Here is a 23,966-nt window from a genome sequence, read left to right as displayed (position 1 = left end):
AGTAATTTTGGTTAGTAAATAACCAATATTATGGATAATTACAATAAGAAAAAAAAAAAAACGAATACTAGTTGACAATATGACAATAGAGGAGGAGTGTAATCCTAAAATCTCGAGGGGAGATGAACTAGACGAGATACACGGAAACTGGCCAAGAAATCAGAGGCTACTCTCCCTCAACCCTCTTCACCATTCCCATCTATCCATCTTATATAATTCAAGTCAACTGCCGCGCATCCAGTTGCAAGCCCCATGTGTGAACGGGTGGAAAGAACGATGATTATGCCATGCGATGCGCGGAAGCCGAGGGATCAAACCTCCACAATTCATACAAGTTTTCCAGGCAACTTTTCTGGTGTATGAATATAAAGAGGGTCGAAGCAGAAAGTCGCAGAACGAGGCCGCGTCAGACTCGTCATCTGAAAATAATGGAGTAGTTTGCTTGTTACATCAAATGGTTGGAGCAGAAATTCTAATATTTTAGGGCGACGACCATGAAATCAAATGCTATTGGTTGATGAGAGAAAGAAGAGTGAAAATGTGGCTAAATAGTGGCGGACACAACGCAAGCTAGGAAAAACTAGAAAAATTTCCCGCATTTGATGGATTTCTAAAGGTAAGGCTTAAAGACAGTAGGACTTTTCATTGGATTGTCAGATAACCTATTGGTACATGCCAACACCATCGGATACTTACGAATTTTCAAATTGATGCACATAAGATAAATTTACCCTCAGTTAGTTTTTCATAAATTTAAGTGTCAAATTGCTGAGTTAGATGGCACGTAACAGTTCACGGGTGTATCATTTCGGGATTTTTATCATTTGTTTGTCACAAGTATATCAATTTTGAATTTTTCATGACATTAACCCAATTTAACAGAGGGTAAATTTGTTATTGGTATATTAGTTTAAGATTTTTTATGGTAAAAAAATTTAGTTTAGGGTAAATTTATCATAAATGTGCCAGTTTAAGGTTTTTGGTGGTAAAAAAAAATTTGAGGTAAATTTGTCACATGTATATCAGTTTGAGATTTTTAGTGGTATTAAACCTTATTTTTTTCAGCGGACAGAATAAATTATGTATGGGGATTGCTAGTTAGCATTGCTAAAATGGACAAATTACTTGTTTAATTTATCTCAATTTTAGAAAGAATAGGAAGTGAGATAAAATGATGTTTTACTTGTCCAATGCTTTTCTTTTTTATTTGACAACCTAGGAATGAATCTTGGACATAGGTTAACCAATTTTGATTTTCCTAAAGGAAGCAAAATATTTTTCAAGAAGTTATTTTCTATAAAAAATAATGATATTTTTCGGTATTTAGCTGAAACTTGAATACGAATTGAAAAATATTTTCTCTTGTTTAATAAGGAAAATCAATTTCCACGGTATACGCCTTATATTAATTTTTTTTAATAAAAATTCAATTTTTTAATCATTATCTTTTATCGTTTTCTCTGTTATTTTATTTTATTTTTCCTTTCTTCATTGGTTGGCAATCGGCCGGTGAGGCTTGAGCTCGCTAGATTTTAGTAGCCTAACATCGCTAGACCTCGCCGCCTCGACAACCTCGAGCTTGCGATAGGTGAGGTTGCAAGGCTCGCCTCGCCAGATCCAGCAAGACTTATGGCTCGACGACTTCAAGTGAGAATGAACCTCATCGGGCGTACTCAATCTCACTAGATCTAGCAAGGGGGAGCCTCGCTTGAGGCCGGCAAGGCTTGGCCTTGCTCGAAGCCGGTGAGGCACAAGCTCGCCTCGTCTATGGTCGTAGCGAGGCCATCGCCATGGTCGACAACCGGCAGAGGAAGAAAAAAAAAAAAAAATTTAAAAAAAGTAAAAGAAAATCAAAAATAAAAATAAATAAAAGAAAAGAAAAATAAAAATAAATGATTAAAAAAATGAATGTGGAGGAGAGGAGAGAGGAAAGATAAGGGAAAATATTTTCTTTGATTAGCATATTTTCCACAAACTAAACACCATAAAATCCGGAAGACATTTTCCTATAAGTTATTTTTTATGAAACAAATGGAGCCTTAATCATGTGTTATTCAACTCTATGCACACGTGTGGCACTCACAACATAAGTTAAAATTATAAGAAAAATGACTCAATCAAATTTCAAATTTATTATAATTATAATTTTCTATTTTTATGTGTATATTATTCTAGTAAATGTATCGTGTTAATATAACTATATAAATTATTGCAAATTGGCCAAATTTAAAGATTTAGGACTGATTGGCACAAGTGCGATAGGTCTAGGACTTTTTTGGTAATTTTGATGTTTGTAACTTATTAACCACGTGTATAGTTTTAATTGATTGCTTGCCTATGTTGTTGTAAGAAGTTATAGCGGCTGCACACGACCGCATATTAGTTAAATAGACTGTAAAAAGCATGACACATCTTGATTAAGCCCTGGAGTTTCGAATGATCTATGAAGTCATCGTTTGAAAATTGAAGAATCACCACATGCTTTAAGTACAAATTGGTTGGAGCCAAAGCCGTATTGAAGAAACCAATGCCTTCTACGATATAACAGTAGACCACAAATACAGTGCAGAATGGATAAATTAAAAATTTCAAAAAAAAAAAAAATCTCTTCTGTTAGCAAAGAAGATACAGGGAAGAGAAGTAACAGAAAATCTGTTTGTGCGCGGATAAGGAGGGATGGAGGGAGGGACGAAATCCCAAGAAAATCTCCGCTTTGCTCTCCAGTTCTCTCTATAAAACCGCTCGCACGAGAGGAGGAAGAAGGCACAACAGCGAAAACTCTCTCTGCTTCTCAAATCATACGACTTTAATCCTTAGAAGTACCACATCTCTGGCACTCATGAGGCTTATAGTTGTATTATCCGATCGCCATTTGAGTTTTTGAGTTGTCGAATCTGTTTTGCCTGGCAGGCCATGATCCCGGGTACGGTTTTGGACTCGCGGGTTCCATGGCTGTATCGTCCCAGCGAGAAAACGCGTCTGCGATGCAACAATATGCTCCCCATTTGGATGAATTGAATCCGATGAGAACGAACAATGCGAGGGCCAAGCACCCGTGAGTTCTATCTATTAAGGTTGCTGGTGTTTCTTTTAGCCTATTCTTGCTGTGAATTAGAATTTCAAAGGTTTCGTTGCAACATGAAAAATTCAGCATTCACAAGACTTAAATCATCCTCATCCTATGAGGAAACCTTCAAGCAGAACAAAAGAAGTTTTACATTATGGTTTAACAGCAATAGGTTCAAGTAACATGTTTTTTTTTTTAAACAAGCAGTTCTCTTGTTTTTTTTTTTTTTGTATTGCAGGAAGATTTGCTTAGAACGACAAAGTCGGCGACAACAGATGATGGCGGAGAATTCTGAGGGCCATGTCGATACATCGGACTCCGGTCTTGGCATCCTTTACTTGCCTCAACCGATAATTCAGAAAATCATGTTGTGTTTACCTCCAAGGGTTGCAACACAACCAGCGTCCTGTCCAAGGGCTGGAACCACGCCTTTAACACTCTCCCAGCTCTAGAATTCGAAGGGGAAACCTTTGGGAGCAAGGATGTCAGCGGGCACCATGCGTACATCGCGACCGATACTTTCCTGGAATACGTCGATGGTTACATCACGCGGCGCTGTGAGCATGACCTCAGCATAGACTCAATGAGCTTGCTGGCCTTCTCAAAGGGCAACAGGTTGAATCCCGTGGTGTCCAAGTGGATCGACATTGCCTCGAGGCTCAATCTCCGAGACCTTATGCTCAGCCACATTGTCGACTATCCCGATCACCAAATCATGGCACTTGTGATTGTTGCATCTTCTGTCGGGATAGTATTGGGCCTCACATTGTTCGTTCTTATTCGATTTAGTTCATCCAAATGGGGAGCACATCGTTGCATCCAGACGCGTCTCCTCGCTGGGACGATACAGTCATGGAACCCATGAGTCCAAAACCGTACCCGGGATTATGGCCTGCCACGCAAAACAGATTCGACAACTCGGCCATAATTGTTCTCAGACAACTGTAAGCCTCACAAGTGCCAGGTCATACATCTTCTTGTGGGCAGGATGTGGCACTTCTAAGGCTGTCGTTTGAGAGTTTTCACTGTTGTGCCTTCTCCCTCCTCTGGTGCAAGCGGTTTTATAGAGAGAAAACTGGAGAGCAGAGCAGAGATTTTCTTGGGATTTCGTCCCTCCCTCCGTCCCTCCTTATCCACGCACGAACAGATTTTCTGTTACTTCTCTCCCCCTGTTATCTTTTTGCTAACAGAGAGGGATTTTTTTTTTTTGAACTTTTTAATTTATCATTATACTAGATTGATGGAATTTATGACTTGTTCTTATAGCAAACTGGGTGGCCTTTATTTCCGGCCAACGGCGACATGTCCTGGGTTTGCTTTTCTTGACGCCATTGGAATGAATTCCTAGAATAGGCAAGCATGCCCTCCATTGCATTTCCAGTGTTTTTACACTCTCTAGCTCTGCTTTCAGCCGCCTTCGTTCTGACTTGATGGCAAGTGTCCCCTGACTTCTTTCCAGAGGGAGGCCTCTCCGGTTCCACCGTTGAATAATCAGCCAGCTTTGCCATCTTTACTTGCATCAACATGGCATTCTGTCGAAGCTCAGGCATTGGAGCGGCACCCTCCCTAGCCTTCCCCTCTGCTTTAGATCCTGCTTTAAGTGGCGATTAAGCAAATGGAAGAAAACAGGGGAGGTTGCAGGTGAGAAAAATGTTGAAGCTCATGCATTGGAACAGTTAGAAAGGAGGGCGACCACGTGTTTACATAAGTAAGACTTGCAACGTGGCATATTAGAATCTGGCAACATTGTGCACTTCCGCCAGATGCAGCATACTGAGGGTGAGGGGGAGTACTTTCAGCACCTATAAGGTCCATTATAGTTCCATCATCCTCAGAAGCTCCCAAGTCCAAGTGAAGTTGCACGCTTTCAAGACGGCCATTTAGTTTGAAACTTGGGTTCGCCAATGTGACTATACAAATTAGTTAAGCGCATCAAGAGATCTAGCAAAACAGCAACAAATAGCCCCAAGTTTTTGCAGTTTGTCTTTGACAATTGTGTACCTACCGAATGATCACATTCACAGTTGATCCTCAACAACCAAAAATTACCAATACGGCAATCCCCAACTGCCTCAATCCAGAGAAAGCAAAATACAAAAGCAGGGCAAACCTCAGAAAGTTCAAAAAGAAAATGCTGCCATGAGAAATTAACGCCCAGAAGCTCCTTTTTGTTCATAGCAAGGGCTTTCGAAGACAGGTTGCAACTCCAACTTTCAACCCGGGCGACACTCTCCCCAGCCTTCTCCTCTGCTTTAGTTCCTCTTTGTCCTGTTTGAAAGTGCCCTTTAATCAAACTGTAAAATCTTAAATGAAGTATTTGAGGTGCTTTAGGAACAAACCCAGCCACATGCAATTTCAAGTAACACTCAGTTCCATAAAGAACATAAGTCACTTGATTAGGAGGAATGAGTATCTGATTCTTTTAATCCACATTTGTTTGATTGTTTTTCGATTTTGCACAGCTATTACAAATATAACTAAATGTTGAACTCGTCTTTGTGAATAGTTACGTCAAAGAATACCAAAACAAACAAAAAAATTGAGAGAGAATGATTCGAATAATTAGAATGTTGCAATACTCCACAAGCTTAGCCAGTAATTTAAAAAACAATGTCATGATTTTGGTAATGCTTAATTGGATATTGAGGAACTATTTTCCGCCACATAAATTGTCATTTGCCGAAGCCTGCATTCAATGAACTGCTTGCAATTGTCTTGAATGTACCAACTGATAGCAGTAAATATGGAATATAAAGTATAATTTAGTCAAGTGCATCAAGAAAACTAGCAAAACAGCAACAAGTAGCTCCAAGTTGCAGTTTGTTTGTTTGTTTGTTTTTTTTTTTTTTTTTGGACAATTCTACTATCTACCCAAATGATCACATTCACAATCCAACCTCAATTACAGTCTTAAATCGAAAACCTCGCCGCCCTCCTTCGCTTCACTGTTTATACTCAACGACTAAATCACCAATCCGGCAATCCCCAACTTCCTTAATCCAGACAAAAAGAAAATTACAAAAGCAGGGCAAACCTTAGAAAGTAGAAAAAGAAAATGCCACAATGAGAAATTACCGACGAGAAGCTCCAATTTTCTTTCAGTTCATAGCGAGGGCTTTCGAATGGAAAAGGGAAGAGAGACAAGTTGCAGTTGCCACTCCAATTTTCAACAGGAACGACACTCTCCCCAGCCTTCTCCTCTGCTTTAGTCCCTGTTTGAAGTGGCTTTCAGTAAAAAAAAAAAAAAAAACAGGGGACGATGCAGAAATGCATCCTCCGCAAATCAGATTTTCATTTTGTTTTTTCCTTAAGAATGAAAAATCTTGAATAAGTATTTTAGATGCTTTGGGGATACACATGCTACTTGGCCGACTCCTACCATATGTAAATACAAGTAGCACTCAATTTCATCAAGGACATTCTTCATTGTAGTATATGCAAATAATCATCAAACTAATCTCCATAATGAAGAGTATTAAGTAAAGAAATGGACAATAAAGCAGAGTATATTACGTAACACATACGCTAAACTAAACAATTCACTCCCCCTAAACTGAAAAGAACATTTTCATAAGGGACTTTTGGCTATTCTGTTGGAGTTGGCGAATACTTCGAGGACTCTTGTTTCTTACACCGGGTACGCCCACGTGAGCTTAAGGAAACTGAAGTGTTACCCAACGACATGTGACCCCTGCGCGCGGGATGCGGGGGTTCTGGGGCAACGCCCCCGACACGGGTATCCCGCTGCCCGATCAGCGGGCGGGGGTTCGGGGGCAGCGCTCGAAAAGGAAAGGGAGAAAGAGATGCATGATCGAAACAATTATTAGACAGTTCACAATGCCAATGTAGCGAAGTGCCGCCATGTTCATCGTATATGAGCGGGATCACTGAGGCAGACTGGCTCGACTAAAGCTAAGTCGGCAAGAAAATCGAAGAATCTTCTTTTGCTCCCTATTTTCACTTTGAATCATATCTACTTAGAGAATGAAGCGGAGTCGCACAAATCAATGTCCACCCACCCCCTATGCCGAGAAGTTTCGGCCCCGTCTGCAAAATTCCACTTCAACTCTCCTTTCTAATGACAAAAGAGTAGAAAAATTGATTACGCAAATCAACCACTCGCCACGATCTCGTGTATGGCATCACTGACGCTTTCATCCTCGGAGCGTACGGCTAACTTCATCGCAACATCTCTCTGACCATCGATTCCAAATGACAAACGCACCAGGACCTTCACGTTCCCAATATATACACCAGATAATAGGCAGCTGTGGGACCTGGAATTGCTTGGGATCACTTCTGTTCCCTAAAGACATAAAACAAACTCACTTCACACGACGATATCAAATCATGAGTGAAAACATCTAACAGAATGAAAAAATGTATTGCCAATCTGCATTGAGTTGGAGAAAGGAAAATCCTCTGCATCCTCCCATTTCTCAATGCCATCAATTTTGTGATCAACCGTTTCGTTTTTTATTTTGGCTTGGATGCGACAGAGTACGGGTTAAAATTACGGTATCCTCGGGTTGAGACCAATCTGGAAGGCCACGTGCTTCATCGTGTGGGGGAGACTAGCTCATGACGAGCGAACGAAGCTTCTACATACATCCGCATGGATTAATTAGACCAAGTGAAACTTGAATTGTCTCGCGTTGTGCATATCAAAGATCCAACACCATGTGTGAAAAGAAGAAGGATGGCTCTCTTTCTTTTCCAAAAGTTGAAATTATTATAGTACTCCCTGGAAGACCGAAAAGCAAAGTGCTCTGGTAGTCGATGAGAACGAGCAAATCGCTCTATGGCCGACAATAAAATTAAAGTTGGTCGACAATGAGCTATATGACCGATGAGCAAAGTGCTCTAAGTACATATTGGTTGGAGCCAAAGCCCGAGCTTCGAAGCAGACGTATTGAAGAAACCAATGCCTTCTACGATATAACAGGAGACCACAAATACAGTACAGACTAGGTTTCGGTACTCTCTAGCTCTGCTTTCAGCCACATTCGTTCTGGCTTGATGGCCAGTGTCCCCTGACTTCTTTATGAAGGAAGGCCTCACCGGTTCAGCTGTCGAATTATCGGCCAGCTTCGCCTTCTTTACTCACAATCAACATGGCATTCTGTTGAAGCTTAGACATTGGAGGGACACTCTCCCCAGCCTTCCCCTCTCCTTTAATTCCTGTTTGAAGTGGCAATTAATCAAACGGAAGAAAACTGGGGAGGATGCCGGGGAGAAAACTGTTGAAGCTCAGGCATTGGAACTGTTAGAAAGGAGGGAGACCGCATGTTTACAGCTGTAAGACTGGCAACATTGTGCACTTCCAACACATGCAGCATACTGAGGGGGAGTACCTTCGGCACGAGCACCTATAGGGCCCATTATGGTTCCATCATCCTTGATAAATGCAGAGCGAGAAGCTCCCAAGTCCAAGTGAAGTTGCACGCTTTCAAAATGGCCATTTAGTTTGAAACTTGGTGTAAACGTGTCACAGTGACTTGGTTCACCAATGTGACTGTACAAATTAGTTAAGTGCATAAAGAAATCTAGCAAAAAAGCAACAAATAGCTCCAAGTTTTTGCAGCTTGTTTTTGACAATTCTACATAAACCCAAATGATCAGATTCACAGCCCAATGTCAATTACAGACTTAAGTCAAAAACCTCTCCGTCTTCTTTCACTTCGCTGTTTATCCTCAACAACCAAAATCACCAATACGGCAATCGCCAACTGCCTCAATCCAGAGAGAAAAAAAAAAAACACAAAAGCTGGGCAATCGTCGGAAAGTAAAAAGAGAAAATGCAGCAATGAGGAATTACCGCCCAGAAGCTTCAATTTTTTTTGTTCATAGCGAAGGCTTTCGAAGACAAGTTGCAGCACCAACTTTCAACAGGAACGACCCTCTCCCCCGCCTTCTTCTCTGCTTTAGTTCCTGTTCCTCCTGTTTGAAAGTGCCCTTTAATCAAACTGTAATATCTTAGAATAAACCTACTAGTTGGCCAACCCCAGCCACATGCAAATTTCGTCACTTGATTAGTAGGAATGAGTATCTGATTCTTGAAACACCTCCGTTAGCAAAATTGTCTTGAGTTGTGCAATGAGTATCTGCTTTTTTTAATGTTCTATCTTCAGTGTAGAAATCGCAAATCGCCAAACTCATCTCCATAATCTATAGTATTAAGTAAGAAATGAATAATACAAAGTGGAGCATATTACCTTAAAAAGAAACTAAACTAGACAATTCACTCCCCCTAAAATGGAAAGAACATTTTCATAAGAGACTTTTGGCTATTCTACATATTTCTTGTAAACATTGAAGTTTTTCCAATCATTTGTGATAAAAATCGACATGGAAAGGAAAACGGAAAAAAAAAAAAAAGAATAAGAAAATAAGAAATCAGGAGCGGAAAATAAAAAAAAGCCTGTGTTGAGTGGGTCTTAAAAAAACTGAGACCTATTTAATTCTTGTTTGTTTGATTGTTTTTGGATTTAACACAATTATTGCAAATCTACCTACAGGTTGTATTAGTGTTTGTGGATGCTTGCATAAAAAAGAAATATTAAAAGAAAAGGAGAGAGAATGGTTCATCCAGACTCACCATATTTAGTCCACTGAAGATCAGAACCTTGAGACCTCCTCTATGTTGCTTGTTGATTCAATTAGTAAGTCTTCATGTACATCATCCATGATTGGGTATAAGTAACCTAGGAGTTAACGAAGTTCTTCCACTTATCTTGTTGCCATTTGACCTTGTCCCCTAGCTTATCTAAAATTTCGAAACTTTCTCGGTGACGGAAAGGAATGAAAAAAAGAAGAAAAAAAAAGGCAAAAAGGAGTAGAAAACGAGAAAAGGAAATTGGAAAACAAAATTTGCAGTGTGCCAAATTTTAGATTCGTTTCACAACTAGTGAGATCAAATTGGAATACATCGTTATTTGCCAATGACATCAGTGATGGTCTGATAACAAGAAGTAAACCGAAACACCAAATCAATTTGTTAACTACGAGAGAGACAGAATGTTCAGTGAGACTCACCTTAGGGTGTTTGTAAGACAAGCGGGAGCCCCGAAAGTCTTCCCTGAACCAAAGATACATCAGTCGACCTTTCTAACTGTCCACAGGCCAAGACTTGTAAGTTAATCTATAAACTCCAACTCGTTGAGGCCCTCGATAGTCCTTGGACAATTGCATGAATTGATACAAAAAGACTTGAGGTTCTTCCCGTCTGGTGAACCACGAAGACTTCGCAGTTTGCGACTATCTCAAACCTGTTCCCCTGATCCCAACGTACTGAAAACTTGAATCTCGTGTATTTGCCGCAAGATGACAGCACGAAACTTTGCAACTTATACGAAGCAGTCAATGAAGGATTAGTCTCACCCCACAAGTAATCAACTCCTTAGCAGACTCATTTAATATCCTGCCGTGCTTCCCCCACATAAACTAGACTTCTCAAGGACTGGCAACGTACCATAGACGATGCCTCCAGCGATTCGAACACCCAAAGAAATTCCGTGAAGACTTTCACAGCTTTGCACAAGAAACTCCCTTAGATGGGGAAGTTGAAGCCCATCGAGTTCATATGCATGCACTGGAGATCTAGAGAGCTCTGGATGCGGCAAATTTCTCATGTGCAGATAGAGTGACTCAATTAATGGAAATCGTCAGGGCTTAGCTTTTGCAGAGACATGGGAAGTTGATGAAAGGTCCGAGAGGAAGGGCAGCTTGACAATGTGAAGTCTCAAGCTCAATTTAGTCAGCTTGGGATAATCTCCGAATCCACCGTAAATCAACAGTACAACGTTTACCTCCTTTTCCTCCACAATCATCAAGATCTAACTCAGCCAAATTAGTCAGGTTCGAGAGATTTCGGACTACAGACAACATTTTAGATTCCACCAGTAGTCTTGCCAACTGTTTTTGAAATTTCAAGTGGAAGAGTTAGATTTTTCAGAAAGGGCAAACTTCCGATTCCATAAACAAGTTGACCTCTTGAATAATAAGCATTGACATGAAGCGTTTCCAGCTTATGAAGCTTTCCAATAGTACTAGGTAACTTCATGAATTTGCTGAATAAACATCCCAGCCAGTTGAAAAGTGTACCTCACGTAATGATTTCAACTTCCATATGGATTCTGGGAGTCTCTTCACTCCATCACACTGCTGCACAGTGAAGTGCTCCAATTTCTCTAGGTCCCCAATTTCCTCGGGCAAATTTTTAAGACGAGGGCAATAAGCAATCTTCATGTAAGTTAGACACTTCAGCTGCCCAATAGAGCCATCAATTTCCCTCAAATTGGAACAATGGTCGACATTAAGACTCTCTAAATTCGGGCATTCAGAGAAATTTGGCGTTCTGGTTATTTTATCACAATCTTTAAGAGAAATAACTTTCAATTTTCTTGCCATCTGTCAAAATGAATGCGATATTCAATAGATGAACAATGAAATATTACGTTCAAAGAACAAAAATAAGCACATTACGCACCTTGACGAAGCTCTGTAGATTTGAATCATCTATGAAGTCATTGTCTAAAAATTGAAGAACGACCACATTCTTCAAGTGCATATTGGTTGGGTTAGACGTTGGAAGAGGATGGCTCCAAAAAATCCAGCTTAAATTGGTAAGACTATTCGCTAAGTTACCCACCAAAGCTCCCCCATTTAATTTGAGGTACTTCAGACGTTCAAACCTTCCAATCTCTTCGCTTCTAATAACGATCTCTGAATCACTTCTGCGTAGATCAAGATCCACTGCTATTACGCTCTTATTCGGCTGCAGAGGAGAGCATAAATGAGTGGTATTCAATATTTTAATTGAGAGGAAACCGATTGAAATGGGAATAGAAGGGGGGAAAAAAACGAGCATGCTCATGGAACGTAGAGGATTTTCTCCTAGAGAAATTATTAGTTGTCTGTAGAATTGTTTTACCTCCTCCGATCCCATTGCATCAAAGATGTCCTCGCAATTCCATATCCTATTTTGCTTTTCTTCTTGAACAATTTGCCTTCCAAGATCTCCGAGTTGATCGTGCATCCAAAACTTATTGTTCTCCACAATCTTTACCAAAGACATGCTAATGAGGACATGAACTTGGGTATATGGACAAAACTTACAATCTTCCCACACATAAAATGCACTCATCTTATCCTCACCAACAAAAAAACATGCAATATCGAGAAAAATTTGTTTTTGCTCCAAAGTCAAGTCATCATAGCTGATCTTCAACTTTCTAAAAACCTCATCATGAGGTGCTTTTTTTAACATCTTCAATCTCTCTTTCCAAAATTTTTGTTTTTTGCGGTAGAGTAACGAACCAATTACTTGGAGAGCCAATGGAAGTCTTCCAATCGCAGATACGATTTCCCTTGAAAGATCACTGTAGTCATTTGAAGGAGAGTCTTCGTTAAATGCATGCCTACTGAAAAGCTTAAGTGCATGATCATCACTCATCACCTTCATTTCATACTCGAAAACTGGATATTCTATTCGCAAATCATCTTTGTTTCTAGTTGTAATCAATATTCTAGATCCCGAATACAAAGTGCCCTGTCCAACTAATTTCTTCACTTGTTGGCTGTTATCAACATCATCAAGTACAATGAGAACTTTCTTGTTGCAAAGTGCTTCTCCAATCCTATTCATTCCATCATCAATATCATTAATGCTCCCTATTCCTGCATGAGCGCCGATTTCAGATAATAACTGTTTTTGCAACTGAAGTAAGCCATCAATTCTTGATGATTTTTCTCGAACATCTTTAAGAAAACAACAACACTTTCCAAAATGAGAAAAGACTTCGTTAAAGACGACTTTGGTGAGAGTCGTTTTACCGATACCTCCCATGCCATGAACTCGAATGAACCGCACATCACCGGAGTCGATCTCTAACAATTCTTTCACTTCTAATATTCGATCTTCAGTTCTAACTAAATGTTCAGACACCAATCTATGTTTTGTCTTCAACTTTTTCATGACCTCCTCAACTACCGACTTGATCAGCTCGCCTTCACCGCCACAATGGAAAACCATTTAGCGGGGAAAAAAATGTGAAATCACGATTAACTAGCTGGAATTGATGTTATTCAAGCACTGGATAAACTCCACAATAATTGGATAATTCATGGGAGATTATCAATCTAGAAGTGATCTTCTTCTAAGAGTCCACGTTGGACATTAAATCCCTCCATAACATACTTTATATGTACTTGCCAACTTGGGCGCCATGGCATGACCTGAAATTTGACTTGATTCCAACATGAGATTAGCAATCTTGGGATTATCTTAATAACGTTTGCGCAGAATAGATGCAGAAATATTTAAGCGTTTGAAATTCATATTTAATGATTTATGCTCAAGCGAGGACTATAGAAGCTGAACGCGGTGTATACAAGAGGATACATGTTTAACGTATAGAAATATTAAATGATTAAATAGGAATGAGCAGGGAATTTCATTGTCCCCTTGTTTTTCCTCCCAGTGCCCACTAACAAATATTGATGTAGCTACCTAGCTATGAATATCATTATGCGCTCATTACATAAGATGAACTGGTTAAGCAGTTTCACAATTTTCTGACGAACGTAGCATAGGTTCATCAGTTTGCATTACTATAATTGAAGTCCCACCTCAATCTTACTGATTTCTTTTTTACCTCTATCAATAAGTATCAAGGAAAATTGGGGAATCAAGCATCTTGAAAGCAGCAAGCTTACCTTTTGTACTGTTTCATTTCCCATCCCTTTATCGCATCAACCTCCCTGAGAGCCTTTCTCCACGCATTTACTTGCTCATCGCTCAATCTCTTCTCGTCCTTTAATATTCGTATGGCTTTGCAATACCGCTGAGTTTTCAGCTTAACATCGTCAGGTATCACATCGTAGAAAATAGGAAGGATCTCTTTGTTACCTTCCGAATTAAAGGTGTTAGACACGATCTGCTCAAGCTCGCGGAGGCACCATTGGCTGGAGGCATAGTTCTTAGAGAAGACGGGTATGTAGATCCTTGAGTCGTTGATCGCTCGCTCTAGCGATCCATCAATCCTTGCACCGAAAGAGAGCTCTTCATCGTCTAGAAAGACACGGATTCCAGCAACATCCAAGCTATTGTAGAGGAAGCTGATGAATCCCTTGCGAGTGTCGGGTCCTCTGAAGTTCAAAAACACTTGATACTTGCTTCCTGATGAAGTTCCTGCATCTGAGCTTGCCATAGCAGTAGTTTGCTCACCTCCTGTCTCCGTCTCGCTCTCTCTCGCTCTCAGACATGTAGATCTGAAGACATTTCCCATGTTCGTAACAGAGAAAGAGGCCACGTTCACGGGTAATGAGGAATTGATAGGAAAAAGAATGAAATGCTCTGGGTCGATGAGAAAACGGTGGTCGAAACAGAGAGTTCTAATTTTATGAGGAAGACCATAAAATCAAATGCTATTGGTCGATCGAAAAAATAAAAATCGAAGATGCGGCCAAACAAATGGCCGACAGGATAGAGTGTTTTCTTCTCTTTTTTTGTCGGTCGAAGACAGGACAGAGTTAGAAAAGGCCAAAATTGCGCAGCTTTCGGCACCAAGTTGATTGTCCCGCTGTTGCAGAGATCTAAATAGCACCCATATTGACATGCCGATATGTAATAGAATCGCGGCACATTGATACATATTATATATTAAATATATATTTTTAAAAAGGAATGACAAATTATTATTTAAATAAATTTCAGGAGTGAGTCTCTCTTTCTTTTTTTGTTAGGAATTCATAATTATGGTTTTTTTTTAGATTGGCTAGATATATTAATTTTAGGATGACTAGATATATGATTTAAATATGTATATATATAATAGATTTACATTTTGACATTTAATATATTAAAAATGCTTAAAATTGATCCACGTATGTGACAAAAATAGCTTGTTAGGATGTGAGACTCGTTTGTTGCTGGTGTGTTTGGAGTGCTAATCACGTGTCGATCGCATGTTGGAAAGTGTCGGAGTGTCTGACATGCGTCCAACACAACACGAAGTCCTTCGGAGAATGTCAATACTTCATAGGTGGGGATGCGATTTGCCCTCGTGACAACTCCATTCTTCCGAATTTTATTTTTTCCAATTTCTCTCCTTTTCTTTATAGCTTTTTTTGGGTCACATTTTTCTTTATAAATCACCTGTTTTTTTTATGGTCAAAATTTTCTTTATAGTTTAATACGTCCATCTTTTGCATATTTTTTATGGTGTTGCTAGTGCTAAAAATCCATAGCCTATTGAGCTGGAACTAGACATGGCCACGGGCCGGTTTGAGCCCACAACTAGCCCGTTGATCGGGACCACCAATTCGAAATCGAAATCGGCCCCGCCTCTCATGAGTCGGTTACGATTTCAAAAAAATTGGGAACAGACCCGAAACCGGCGGTTCCGAGCCGATTCTAAACCGCCTTATAGCCATTGGGCTAAAGCCGAAAAGGGGGGGAGCAGATGTGGGGTGACGGTTCTTTTCCCCAAAGGCCCAATTTTGGGCCGTTGCAACGTAACGGTCATTTTGACCGTTGCATTGTAACGGCTAAATACCCCCTCCCATTTTTTTTCCTAAATTCTCTATAAATATCATTTCATTTCTTTCATTTTTCCTCACAATTTCTCTCAAATTCTCTCAATTCTCTCAATTTTCTGAATCGGCTTTCCACTCAATTCTCTGACAAAAATGGCAAGTGGAAGCGGAGCTAGGGACAGGAGAAAGAGTCTGATGTCGATGGGGATGGGGAAATCCGATTATCCTCAACCTCCCGAGTTTACATATTCGGTAGACGTTGATGATAATATCAACTATATTCCCAAAGTCGAGCACGTCCAAACACAAGAAAGTCTTCATCCTCCTACCAAGATCGAAGAAATGTCGACAAAGAAAGGAGTCGAATGGCAAGCCCGGGAGAGTACATCCAACTTATGGCAACACTTCGACAAGGTACATGTAGGTAGAGATAGTTATCTTGTACGAAATCATACAATTTTAATAAAGGAGACAGCTATGGAACATACCGTCGGTATCCGATGCAAAAACATGCAACGCAAGTGGGGATCGACACCACCCAACAACAAATTTTCGAGTACGCAAATCCTAACACTTCTCATTTATTTCGTTACAGTGATGAAGCTTATAAAGAAACATTAGCTGAATATGTTGCCATTGAACATTTACCGTTTACTACTAGTGAAAATTTTGGTTTGAATTTTTTGATAAACACTACATGTACTCTACAAACAAAACCTGTTCCGAGAACTATTTTTAAACGCAAACTTTTTAGGGTTTATAAAAAATAAAAAAAAGGTTTTGAAAATTTTTTTACGGATTTCAATGGACGTGTGCATATAGGTAGCGACATTTGGAGTGATCCTTGGCAAATTCATTTTTATATGGGTATCACATATTATTAGATAGATGACGATTGGAACAATAAAAAAAGAGTACTTGCATTTCGAGTGTTTGATGAAAGGCGTACGGCCAATAATATTTATAGAATAATTAGGCAAATTTTAGAAGAATATAATTTGATTAATAAAGTTTTTTCAGCTGGTTTTGATAATGCCGCATCAAATACCGCTTCCATTCCCGAGTTTGAAAATATTTGTAAACCCTCTTTTGGCGGATAATTTTTTTACATTAGATATTCTTGCCATGTTTTAAATTTATGTGTACAAGATGGTTTACGAACTCTTGAGGTTTTTCTCACCCCAATAAAGAGAGTAATTAAATTTTTATGGAGTGATCCCAAAGTTATGAAAGAATGGGGCAGATTTTGTCAAGCACATGCACAAAAACAAAAACTATTTTCAAAAGATGTTCTGACTCGTTGGAATTCTACCTACGAGTTGCTTCATCAATCTTTTGCTTATAAAGATTTATTATGTGCATTTATTTCGAATAATGTTTCCGAAATTAGTTTACTCCCGCAAAATTGGGTTGTTTGAAAAAAAATTTTACTTTTTGAAAGTTTTTAATGATGCAACTTGTACTTTATCTGGTGTTTATTATCCTACTACGCATTTATTTTTAGTAGAGCGTGTTAATATTGCTGGTATTTTTGTAAATATGAAAAAGATGATCAATTAGCTCCGACTATAATAGCAATGAAAGAAAAATGACTGCATTATTATGCATGCATTCCTCTTATTTATTTGATTACTATTGTTTTTGATTAACGTACTAAATTAGATGGTTTGTATGATTATCTAAAGGATTATTATTATGATTATTTATATTTGAATGAAACAAGAGATATTAAAACTATACAATGAGAGGTTAAAGATGCTATAGTAGCATTATATAATGAATTTTGTAGTAAATATGGTTTAGGTGATAGTGGATCTTCTCAATCTAGCGCCTCACAAAGGGAGGATAGTGGTAGAATTAGTAGAGGGTATAATCTGCTCATTAGTAGGCAAAAAATAAAATAAAATGGAGCATCATGTAATATTTTCAAATTAAAAAACTATTTAACCATTGCTTTTAAGCTCCGTAATTCCGAACACAATACAGATTTCAAAATTCTAGAGTGATGAAAGACTCATTCAACCCAATTCCCATTCCTCGCTCTCATCGCAAGACAGATATTAGCAATTCATTCTTTAACGATTGCGATTGAACAAGCATTTAGCACTGGAGGATTAATTTTGGACGATCGCAGTTCAATATTAAATCCAGATGCTGTGGAGACTCAAGCTTGTGTTGATGATTGGACAAAGCCTAAATTTCGACAACAAAAGTTGGATCGAGACGACGAAATCTTCAATGATGATAATGGAGAAACCTCCCCCACGGGTATCACAATGGGTAGCGACTTATTAATGATGAGGTAAGTTGGTGTTATCAAAGGTAAAAGAACTATATGAGCTTTTCATTCTTCTATTCCCAAGAAGATATATAGGCACTTAATGATAATTCATTAAGTTCAAGCCCCTTCCTGTTAAGAAAAAATCCCTAGACGGTTTTGAAGTTGACAAAACAATCCTAGTACCCTTGTATTTTGAGATAATGCTGTGATTTACTTGTTTTGCAGATTATCCTTTGGTGCGGGGATGTACGGGATTGAATCTAGCAAAAGGATTTGGCTCGGATGTTGTTTCTAAGAGTCTCGGATGCTGGTTCGAACTCGGACATTGAATGTGGATAGCTCGGACGTTGGAATGACGCTCAAGCTCTGAGAGAAGTACTTCACTAGTAGTAATCAGAATTTCAAGAGGAATACAAATTGAGCTTAATTGATGCATATCAACGGACGCCATCGAGCTGGATCATCCTTGAAGATTCTCATCGATTGAGATCAATCAAGAATGCAGAACCGAGAAGACAAATCAAGACTTTCCAAATGGAAGAAACCATCTATGGAAACTCGGGATCATAATTGTATGAGCGATTTGATCCAAACAGGGAAGACTTTGCTTTGGCGATCCCCAACGGCTAAGAGATCTTTTTTTTGTAAACATCTCGTCCAAAAGGGTAGATTTGGAGAGATCTCTTCTGGATGCCTTGCAACGGCTAGATTGGAGGCGGAAGAGTATAAAAGACATCTCGAAGACGAAGGGAAAAAAGATCGGCGTAAAGAGGGAAAAATGTTCATAATTCCTAGATAGAGTGTACTCCATTTTAAACACATTTCTTGATTCATCCATTGTAATCGTGAGGAGGTGTACACAAGAGTGTTGAATGCTAGGTGTGAAGTCTTACGTGTCAAAACGATCAACGATCCGTAACCTCCGAGTAGATTAATAGTGGAATCCGGCCGATTGGGCGTCAGCCGAAGAAGTGGACGTAGGCTTAACCAAAGCCGAACCACTATAATCCTTCCGTGCGGTTTCCTTATCTCTTACTCTGATCACTCTAAATACTTTGTGATAGCTAAACCGCACACGGACAATACGCATCGATCCTATTACATATCTTGCATCAATTGAATTGCTTGAGCATCCGAGATTTCTGTTTTACACCGTGTGATTTGAATTCCGCAATAAAATCTTAAAATCACACGTTATCACCTATTCACCCCCTCTAGTTGAATTTACTAGCCACCAACAATTGGTATCAGAGCAAGGTGCTCGAATTTTGTGCAGTATTTTTTTACTTCGAGCTAACGATTTTTATGGCTAGCAATTTCTCTCCTTCTTGGATCGAAGGTGGAAGCAACAACAGGCCACCATACTTTGAAGGAAAGGATTATAGCGATCGGCGTAACAAATTTAAAGCATTTCTCGGATGCCGGGATCCTCAAATACGGGATGTCGTACAAAGAGGAGTATCAACTTTCACATACTCTGCCTTATCTCCATTTCGAATGCCGATGCCTTGGTGTAATGTTCATGGAACACACTGATTCCCATGTATCCAATATCTTCCCAAGAGTAGATTATATGAATCGTCAGCATCGACAACATAGAAAGATGTCCTTTACGTCTTTGATCCTGCAATCAGACTCACAATATATATACCTTTTACCTCGGTGATTTCACCAAGAAAATCTGACGGCTGAATATTCGATGAGATTATTTCCTCATCTCTCCTTCCCGGTTTCTCAAAGAACCCGTACGAGATGAGATTCAGCATTGATCCATCATCCACAACTACCTTCATTGTCGGTCACCCATTTATCTTGGCATTAATGTTGAGTGACCTTGAATGATTGAAGACATTCTTTGAGGGCTTCTCGAATTCCATTTTTTCTTCACTGTCGAAGTATAATCGAGGTCCCTCCTTTTCTTGAAACGCATCCTCGCTAGCGTCGCCAAATGCTGGCGATTCTAGTCGAAACTCATTAGGCGGTTTCACTTGGACGATACATGACCTCAAGGGCGATACCGACCTACTTATGAGAGATTCGAATCGTGACTTTGGCTTTGCGGCCTCTTAGGGAGCTGATTGCACATGTTTTTTCTCTCGAGCAAGTCAAGCTTCCTCATCATTTGGTTTGTGCCTCCAAACCAAATTCTTGGACCTTCAAAATCTGAGACCACCAGTTACCACCGGCACCGGCTTAACTTGAGCTAAGTCAACTTGATTAGGCCGTTGATGTAGCTGATGGATTCTTCTCTTCCTTTATATCCTCCTTTTCTAGGTGCGAGTCATGACTTCTTTTGGGACCTCCATCGCCTCATACCACAACCCCTCGAGCGGATCATTTGGTATCTTAAGGGTTCATCGTCGATGTAGTCTTATCGGAGCATAGTAACCCCGATAGATATCATCATTAAACACCTTTCCCTATCTAGAAGGAACTTCACTTCGAGGGTATGCGGGCAAGGAAGCATAGCTTACATAGTAATTGAATTTACCACTAGGCTCTCCTATTGTACCAATAGTAGGATCTCCTTCCTCATATCTTTGCTTAAAGGACTTACGAGGCTTTTGATAGACAGGAAATCCCTTTGACGTTGCATTCTTAACTTGGGATCGCTTTTGACTCGGCCCGGAAACCTTGGCATCAAGGGGCTTCATGTCAGCTCGGTCATCCCTCTAATAGTCATTTTCTTGTTGATCTATGCTCTCCAACCTTCATCCGCAACGTGCACATAGATTCGACAACTTATACCCCTTGTCTAAATACCTTAGGGATACCATTTACGTCATCACAGGGAAAGGATCATCGTCTCTATCCATTGGGGATTTACCCTTATCAGTAAACTTGATTTTCCTCTGTCGAATTGCTTCTTGGATATTCTTCTTGAGCACTAGGCAATTCGAGGTGTTATGGCTCCGTGAATGATGCAATTTGCAGTACTTCTTCCCTACTAATTCATCTTTAGTCGGTATTTTTGCCCTTTTGTTAGCTTGATCCGTCAATCACCAACAATATATCAAAAATCTCCTTAGTTTGACTTATATCGAAGGAATAATACACAGCTTCCTTAGCCTTGTCCATGATGGTTGATCTTTCTTTACCCCTCGCAGGCCTTAACGCCTAGCAAGTATATGGCTTGTTGATGATCATCTGGGCAACAATTATTGCAATAGGGTCTCTCGGTTCTTCATCGAGGTCGTATGGTTCGACAAAATTCATATCTCCCCTTCATGTGTGTCTTTTATCCTTTTCTCTAAGTAGGCTTTCATGCTTAACAGTTATTGTCGACGGTTCAAACAAGTCTACACATAGTTGGCGGACCATTTTGTCCCGAATTTCAAACTTCAATCCTTATCTCTAAGTAGGCTTTCATGCTTGATAGCAAATGTTCTCTCATGCAAAGGAACCAAGCATTTGTTTCTAGCTCTCTTGAACCTTGTGATGAATTGGTCCACAGTTTTGCATGCTATTTGCTTCATTGTCTACAAGTCGGTGACCAACGTGTTTAGTAATGCTCCTTGGAACTTGCTGTGAAATAGTTGCTCCATTTGTTTCCATGTTAGCACCGAATTCGATGGTAAGGCAAGATACCATGTAAAGGCTGTCTTTGATAAAGAAAGTAGGAACAACCTTAATTTCCAATGATCGGCATGAGTAGTATCTCCACACAATGCTAAGAAGCGGTTAATGTGTTAGTATGTGGACCGATTATCCTCGCCAATAAATAATGTGAATTTAGGTATCTTAAATCCTCTTGGGTAAGGGATCGTATCCATCCAATCGGGGTATGGCTTAAGATAAACATTAACTCTATACCCGATCGGTGGATCGTAATACTGTACCACCGAATCGATAGCTGGCTAATTCTGATACACTGGTTGGTACGGTCTCGGATACCCTAGCTGCTGTAGAGCTTGATACGTCGATCGAAAAGCCCGAAATACTGATCGGGGAGCCTGCGGCTGCAGCGGAACCCGATACGCTGGTTGGAACCTTGGTTGTACAAACTACTGCTGTACATGATATCTTGGTTGGAAAGGCTGATCCGGTCTCCTAACCTGGGGCAACTAATCCTGCCCCTAGCTCGACACCGCACCCTAAGAGGAGTGATAACCATGGGTGCAGATAGCTCATTTATAGTGATAAAGTTTTGTTGAGCGTGAGCAGCAACGATAGGTTGGGCAGCAGGCATATTTTGTCGAATGAAGTAACCGGGCGCCTCATTTGGATTTTCATTTGCTTGAAGGTTCTAACCATTAACTTGGGCGACGGACAAGTTTCTCCTTATTGCAAAACCCTAGCGGGGGCTATCGGTGGTACGTTCTGCCCAACGTAACCCATGTTCGTCGATGGAGTGGCTAATAACTAGGTGTACCTAGCGGGTATGAGAACATTCCCAACTTGAGGCTGCAACGGCCCTATCGAAGATTCATGTTGACTCGAGGTACACTCATGATAAGTGCTGATGATTAATGTTCTAACAACATCAATCATCCGTTGAATAATATGGTCTGCAAACCGATTCTAAGTTTCCTCAATGGTATGTCTGATTGACAACAACATGACATGCATTATTTCCATGTTTCTTCTTGGCTCTTCCACATGTTGTCGAGGAATGTCATCATCATTACCCTAGACTTGGTTTAGCAACCTGTGAATAGTTGATGACTCTGTTCGTTGCATTTTTTTTTCACGGGTTCGTCTCCAATGCCATCTAAGTTGCTATGTCCTCTTGTGCGTAGCATAGTACTCTCTCGAACTAACACCTTCAGGTCCCATCGGGCGTGCTAAAAAGGATTGTTGACACAAATCTTTTATCAAACGTAAGAAGTTCATTTTCCAATAAAGTGTTTCGGGTCGGTTTTGGATAGAGATGTCAAATACAAAAGATATATTAATATCAGCAGCACTATAAAGACTCTTAACCAATTAATGGTCGACGCAACCGATGACGTATGATATACGAACACTAAAGGTACAACACCAGAATTTAATCGACGATGCTGGACACTATAGGACACAATGCCGTAATTTAATCGGCGACACCGGACAAGGTAGGACACAATGCCGGAATTTAATCGACGACACTGGATGGTGGATGGATGCCGGAATCTAATCAACAACACCAACCTAGGATAAGAAATTCGCCGAAATTGAATCTACGATGGGAATCTGTACTACTGCTAGGCTAAGCTAAGTACTGAAAGCTAATGAAAGATAAAACACTTATTGTGTTGATTTGGGGGGGCCTTCCTTGCTGGGCGACTCATGATATTTATAGAGATATTTTAGTAACCGTCAACCAGTTACCATCCTTGGCTTTCTATGTCATGCTCCACTTTGAGCACGTTCTCCTATCCATCAACGATTTATCATCGATGATTTCTTGTTTTATGTGCCATTCACTATACACTTTTGAGGATTGCTACCCATTTCTGCAATCGCTTTGATTGTGGTCTCTTTCGCGTGTCTCTCTTTCCTTCGTCAAAACCCATCCTTGGCACGTGGCCTCCTTACAATCAGCCAGACTCCGATTCCAATGCTCTCATTTGTAATCGATCATGACTTCTCCACGTACCTATCACGTGACTCCTCGGGTAAATTTAGGTGTCAACGGGGCCATGGCAAGAAGAGCTAGATATTGCAAGAATAGGACAAGAGGGAGACTTGCGAAAAGGTGAGATGCCAAGGGGAGCAAGATGAGATGGATAGCGCGGAGGCTTGAGAGCTTTACTAATGTCGATAAAGAAATCTTCTCCCGGACTGTTTGAACAACATAAAATTGATTGTTGAAGTTTTAAGCATGTTAATTGCGGTTTCTAGATTTGCTTGTTGGTCCAATTCAAAGAGATGCATTTGATTTATGGCGGGCGCCGAAGAAGAAGAAAATTGAAAATAAATCGGTGAAGCTTGATTTATGGCAGGCACCTAAAAAAGAGTAAAAGAGAAACACTGCAAGCATTTATAAAGACAAAGAGCTCTACAGAAGTAATTGAATTCATCATGGGAAGATATGCATGCTTTCCGATGTATTTATGGAGTTTGTTTTATTTGACTTTTTGTTTGTGTGGTTTTATCGCTTTG

General features: G+C 39.9%; 2 protein-coding genes across 2 annotated transcripts; both read right to left on the bottom strand.

Moving 5' to 3' along the window:
• Positions 1–6,871: 6,871 nt before the first annotated feature.
• On the bottom strand, positions 6,872–7,684 carry LOC115743005 (coatomer subunit gamma-2). Its single transcript, XM_048284833.1, has 2 exons — positions 7,643–7,684; positions 6,872–7,373 (listed from the first exon to the last, which is right to left on the bottom strand). Exons 1-2 carry the CDS (start codon positions 7,682–7,684, stop codon positions 7,179–7,181), a joined length of 237 nt encoding a protein of 78 aa, XP_048140790.1. The 3' UTR covers positions 6,872–7,178.
• Positions 7,685–10,578: 2,894 nt separating this feature from the next.
• Positions 10,579–14,491, bottom strand: LOC115742985 (putative disease resistance protein At5g47280). The gene is made up of 4 exons (XM_048285307.1): positions 13,784–14,491; positions 11,556–11,843; positions 11,049–11,476; positions 10,579–10,674 (listed from the first exon to the last, which is right to left on the bottom strand). Exons 1-3 carry the CDS (start codon positions 13,805–13,807, stop codon positions 11,126–11,128), a joined length of 663 nt encoding a protein of 220 aa, XP_048141264.1. The 5' UTR covers positions 13,808–14,491; the 3' UTR covers positions 10,579–10,674; positions 11,049–11,125.
• Between the last annotated feature and the right edge of the window lie 9,475 nt (positions 14,492–23,966).

The sequence above is a fragment of the Rhodamnia argentea genome, chromosome 9 (genome assembly GCF_020921035.1).
Source record: "Rhodamnia argentea isolate NSW1041297 chromosome 9, ASM2092103v1, whole genome shotgun sequence".
NCBI lineage: Eukaryota > Viridiplantae > Streptophyta > Magnoliopsida > Myrtales > Myrtaceae > Rhodamnia > Rhodamnia argentea.
The sequence above is the reverse complement of the archived record's forward strand: the minus strand, read 5'-3'. Positions and strand labels throughout refer to the sequence as shown.

Bases quoted from the DNA above. Each gene is read 5' to 3' on its own strand.
- LOC115742985 (XM_048285307.1), bottom strand. From the start codon at position 13,807: ATGGGAAATGAAACAGTACAAAAG. The intron at 11,844-13,783 runs GTAAGCTTGCTG...TCTCCTCTGCAG, and splicing joins GAAATGAAACAGTACAAAAG to CCGAATAAGAGCGTAATAGC. The intron at 11,477-11,555 runs GTGCGTAATGTG...TCATTTTGACAG, and splicing joins ATCTACAGAGCTTCGTCAAG to ATGGCAAGAAAATTGAAAGT.
- LOC115743005 (XM_048284833.1), bottom strand. From the start codon at position 7,684: ATGCGGATGTATGTAGAAGCTTCGTTCGCTCGTCATGAGCTA. The intron at 7,374-7,642 runs GTCTCCCCCACA...TTATGTCTTTAG, and splicing joins CGTTCGCTCGTCATGAGCTA to GGAACAGAAGTGATCCCAAG.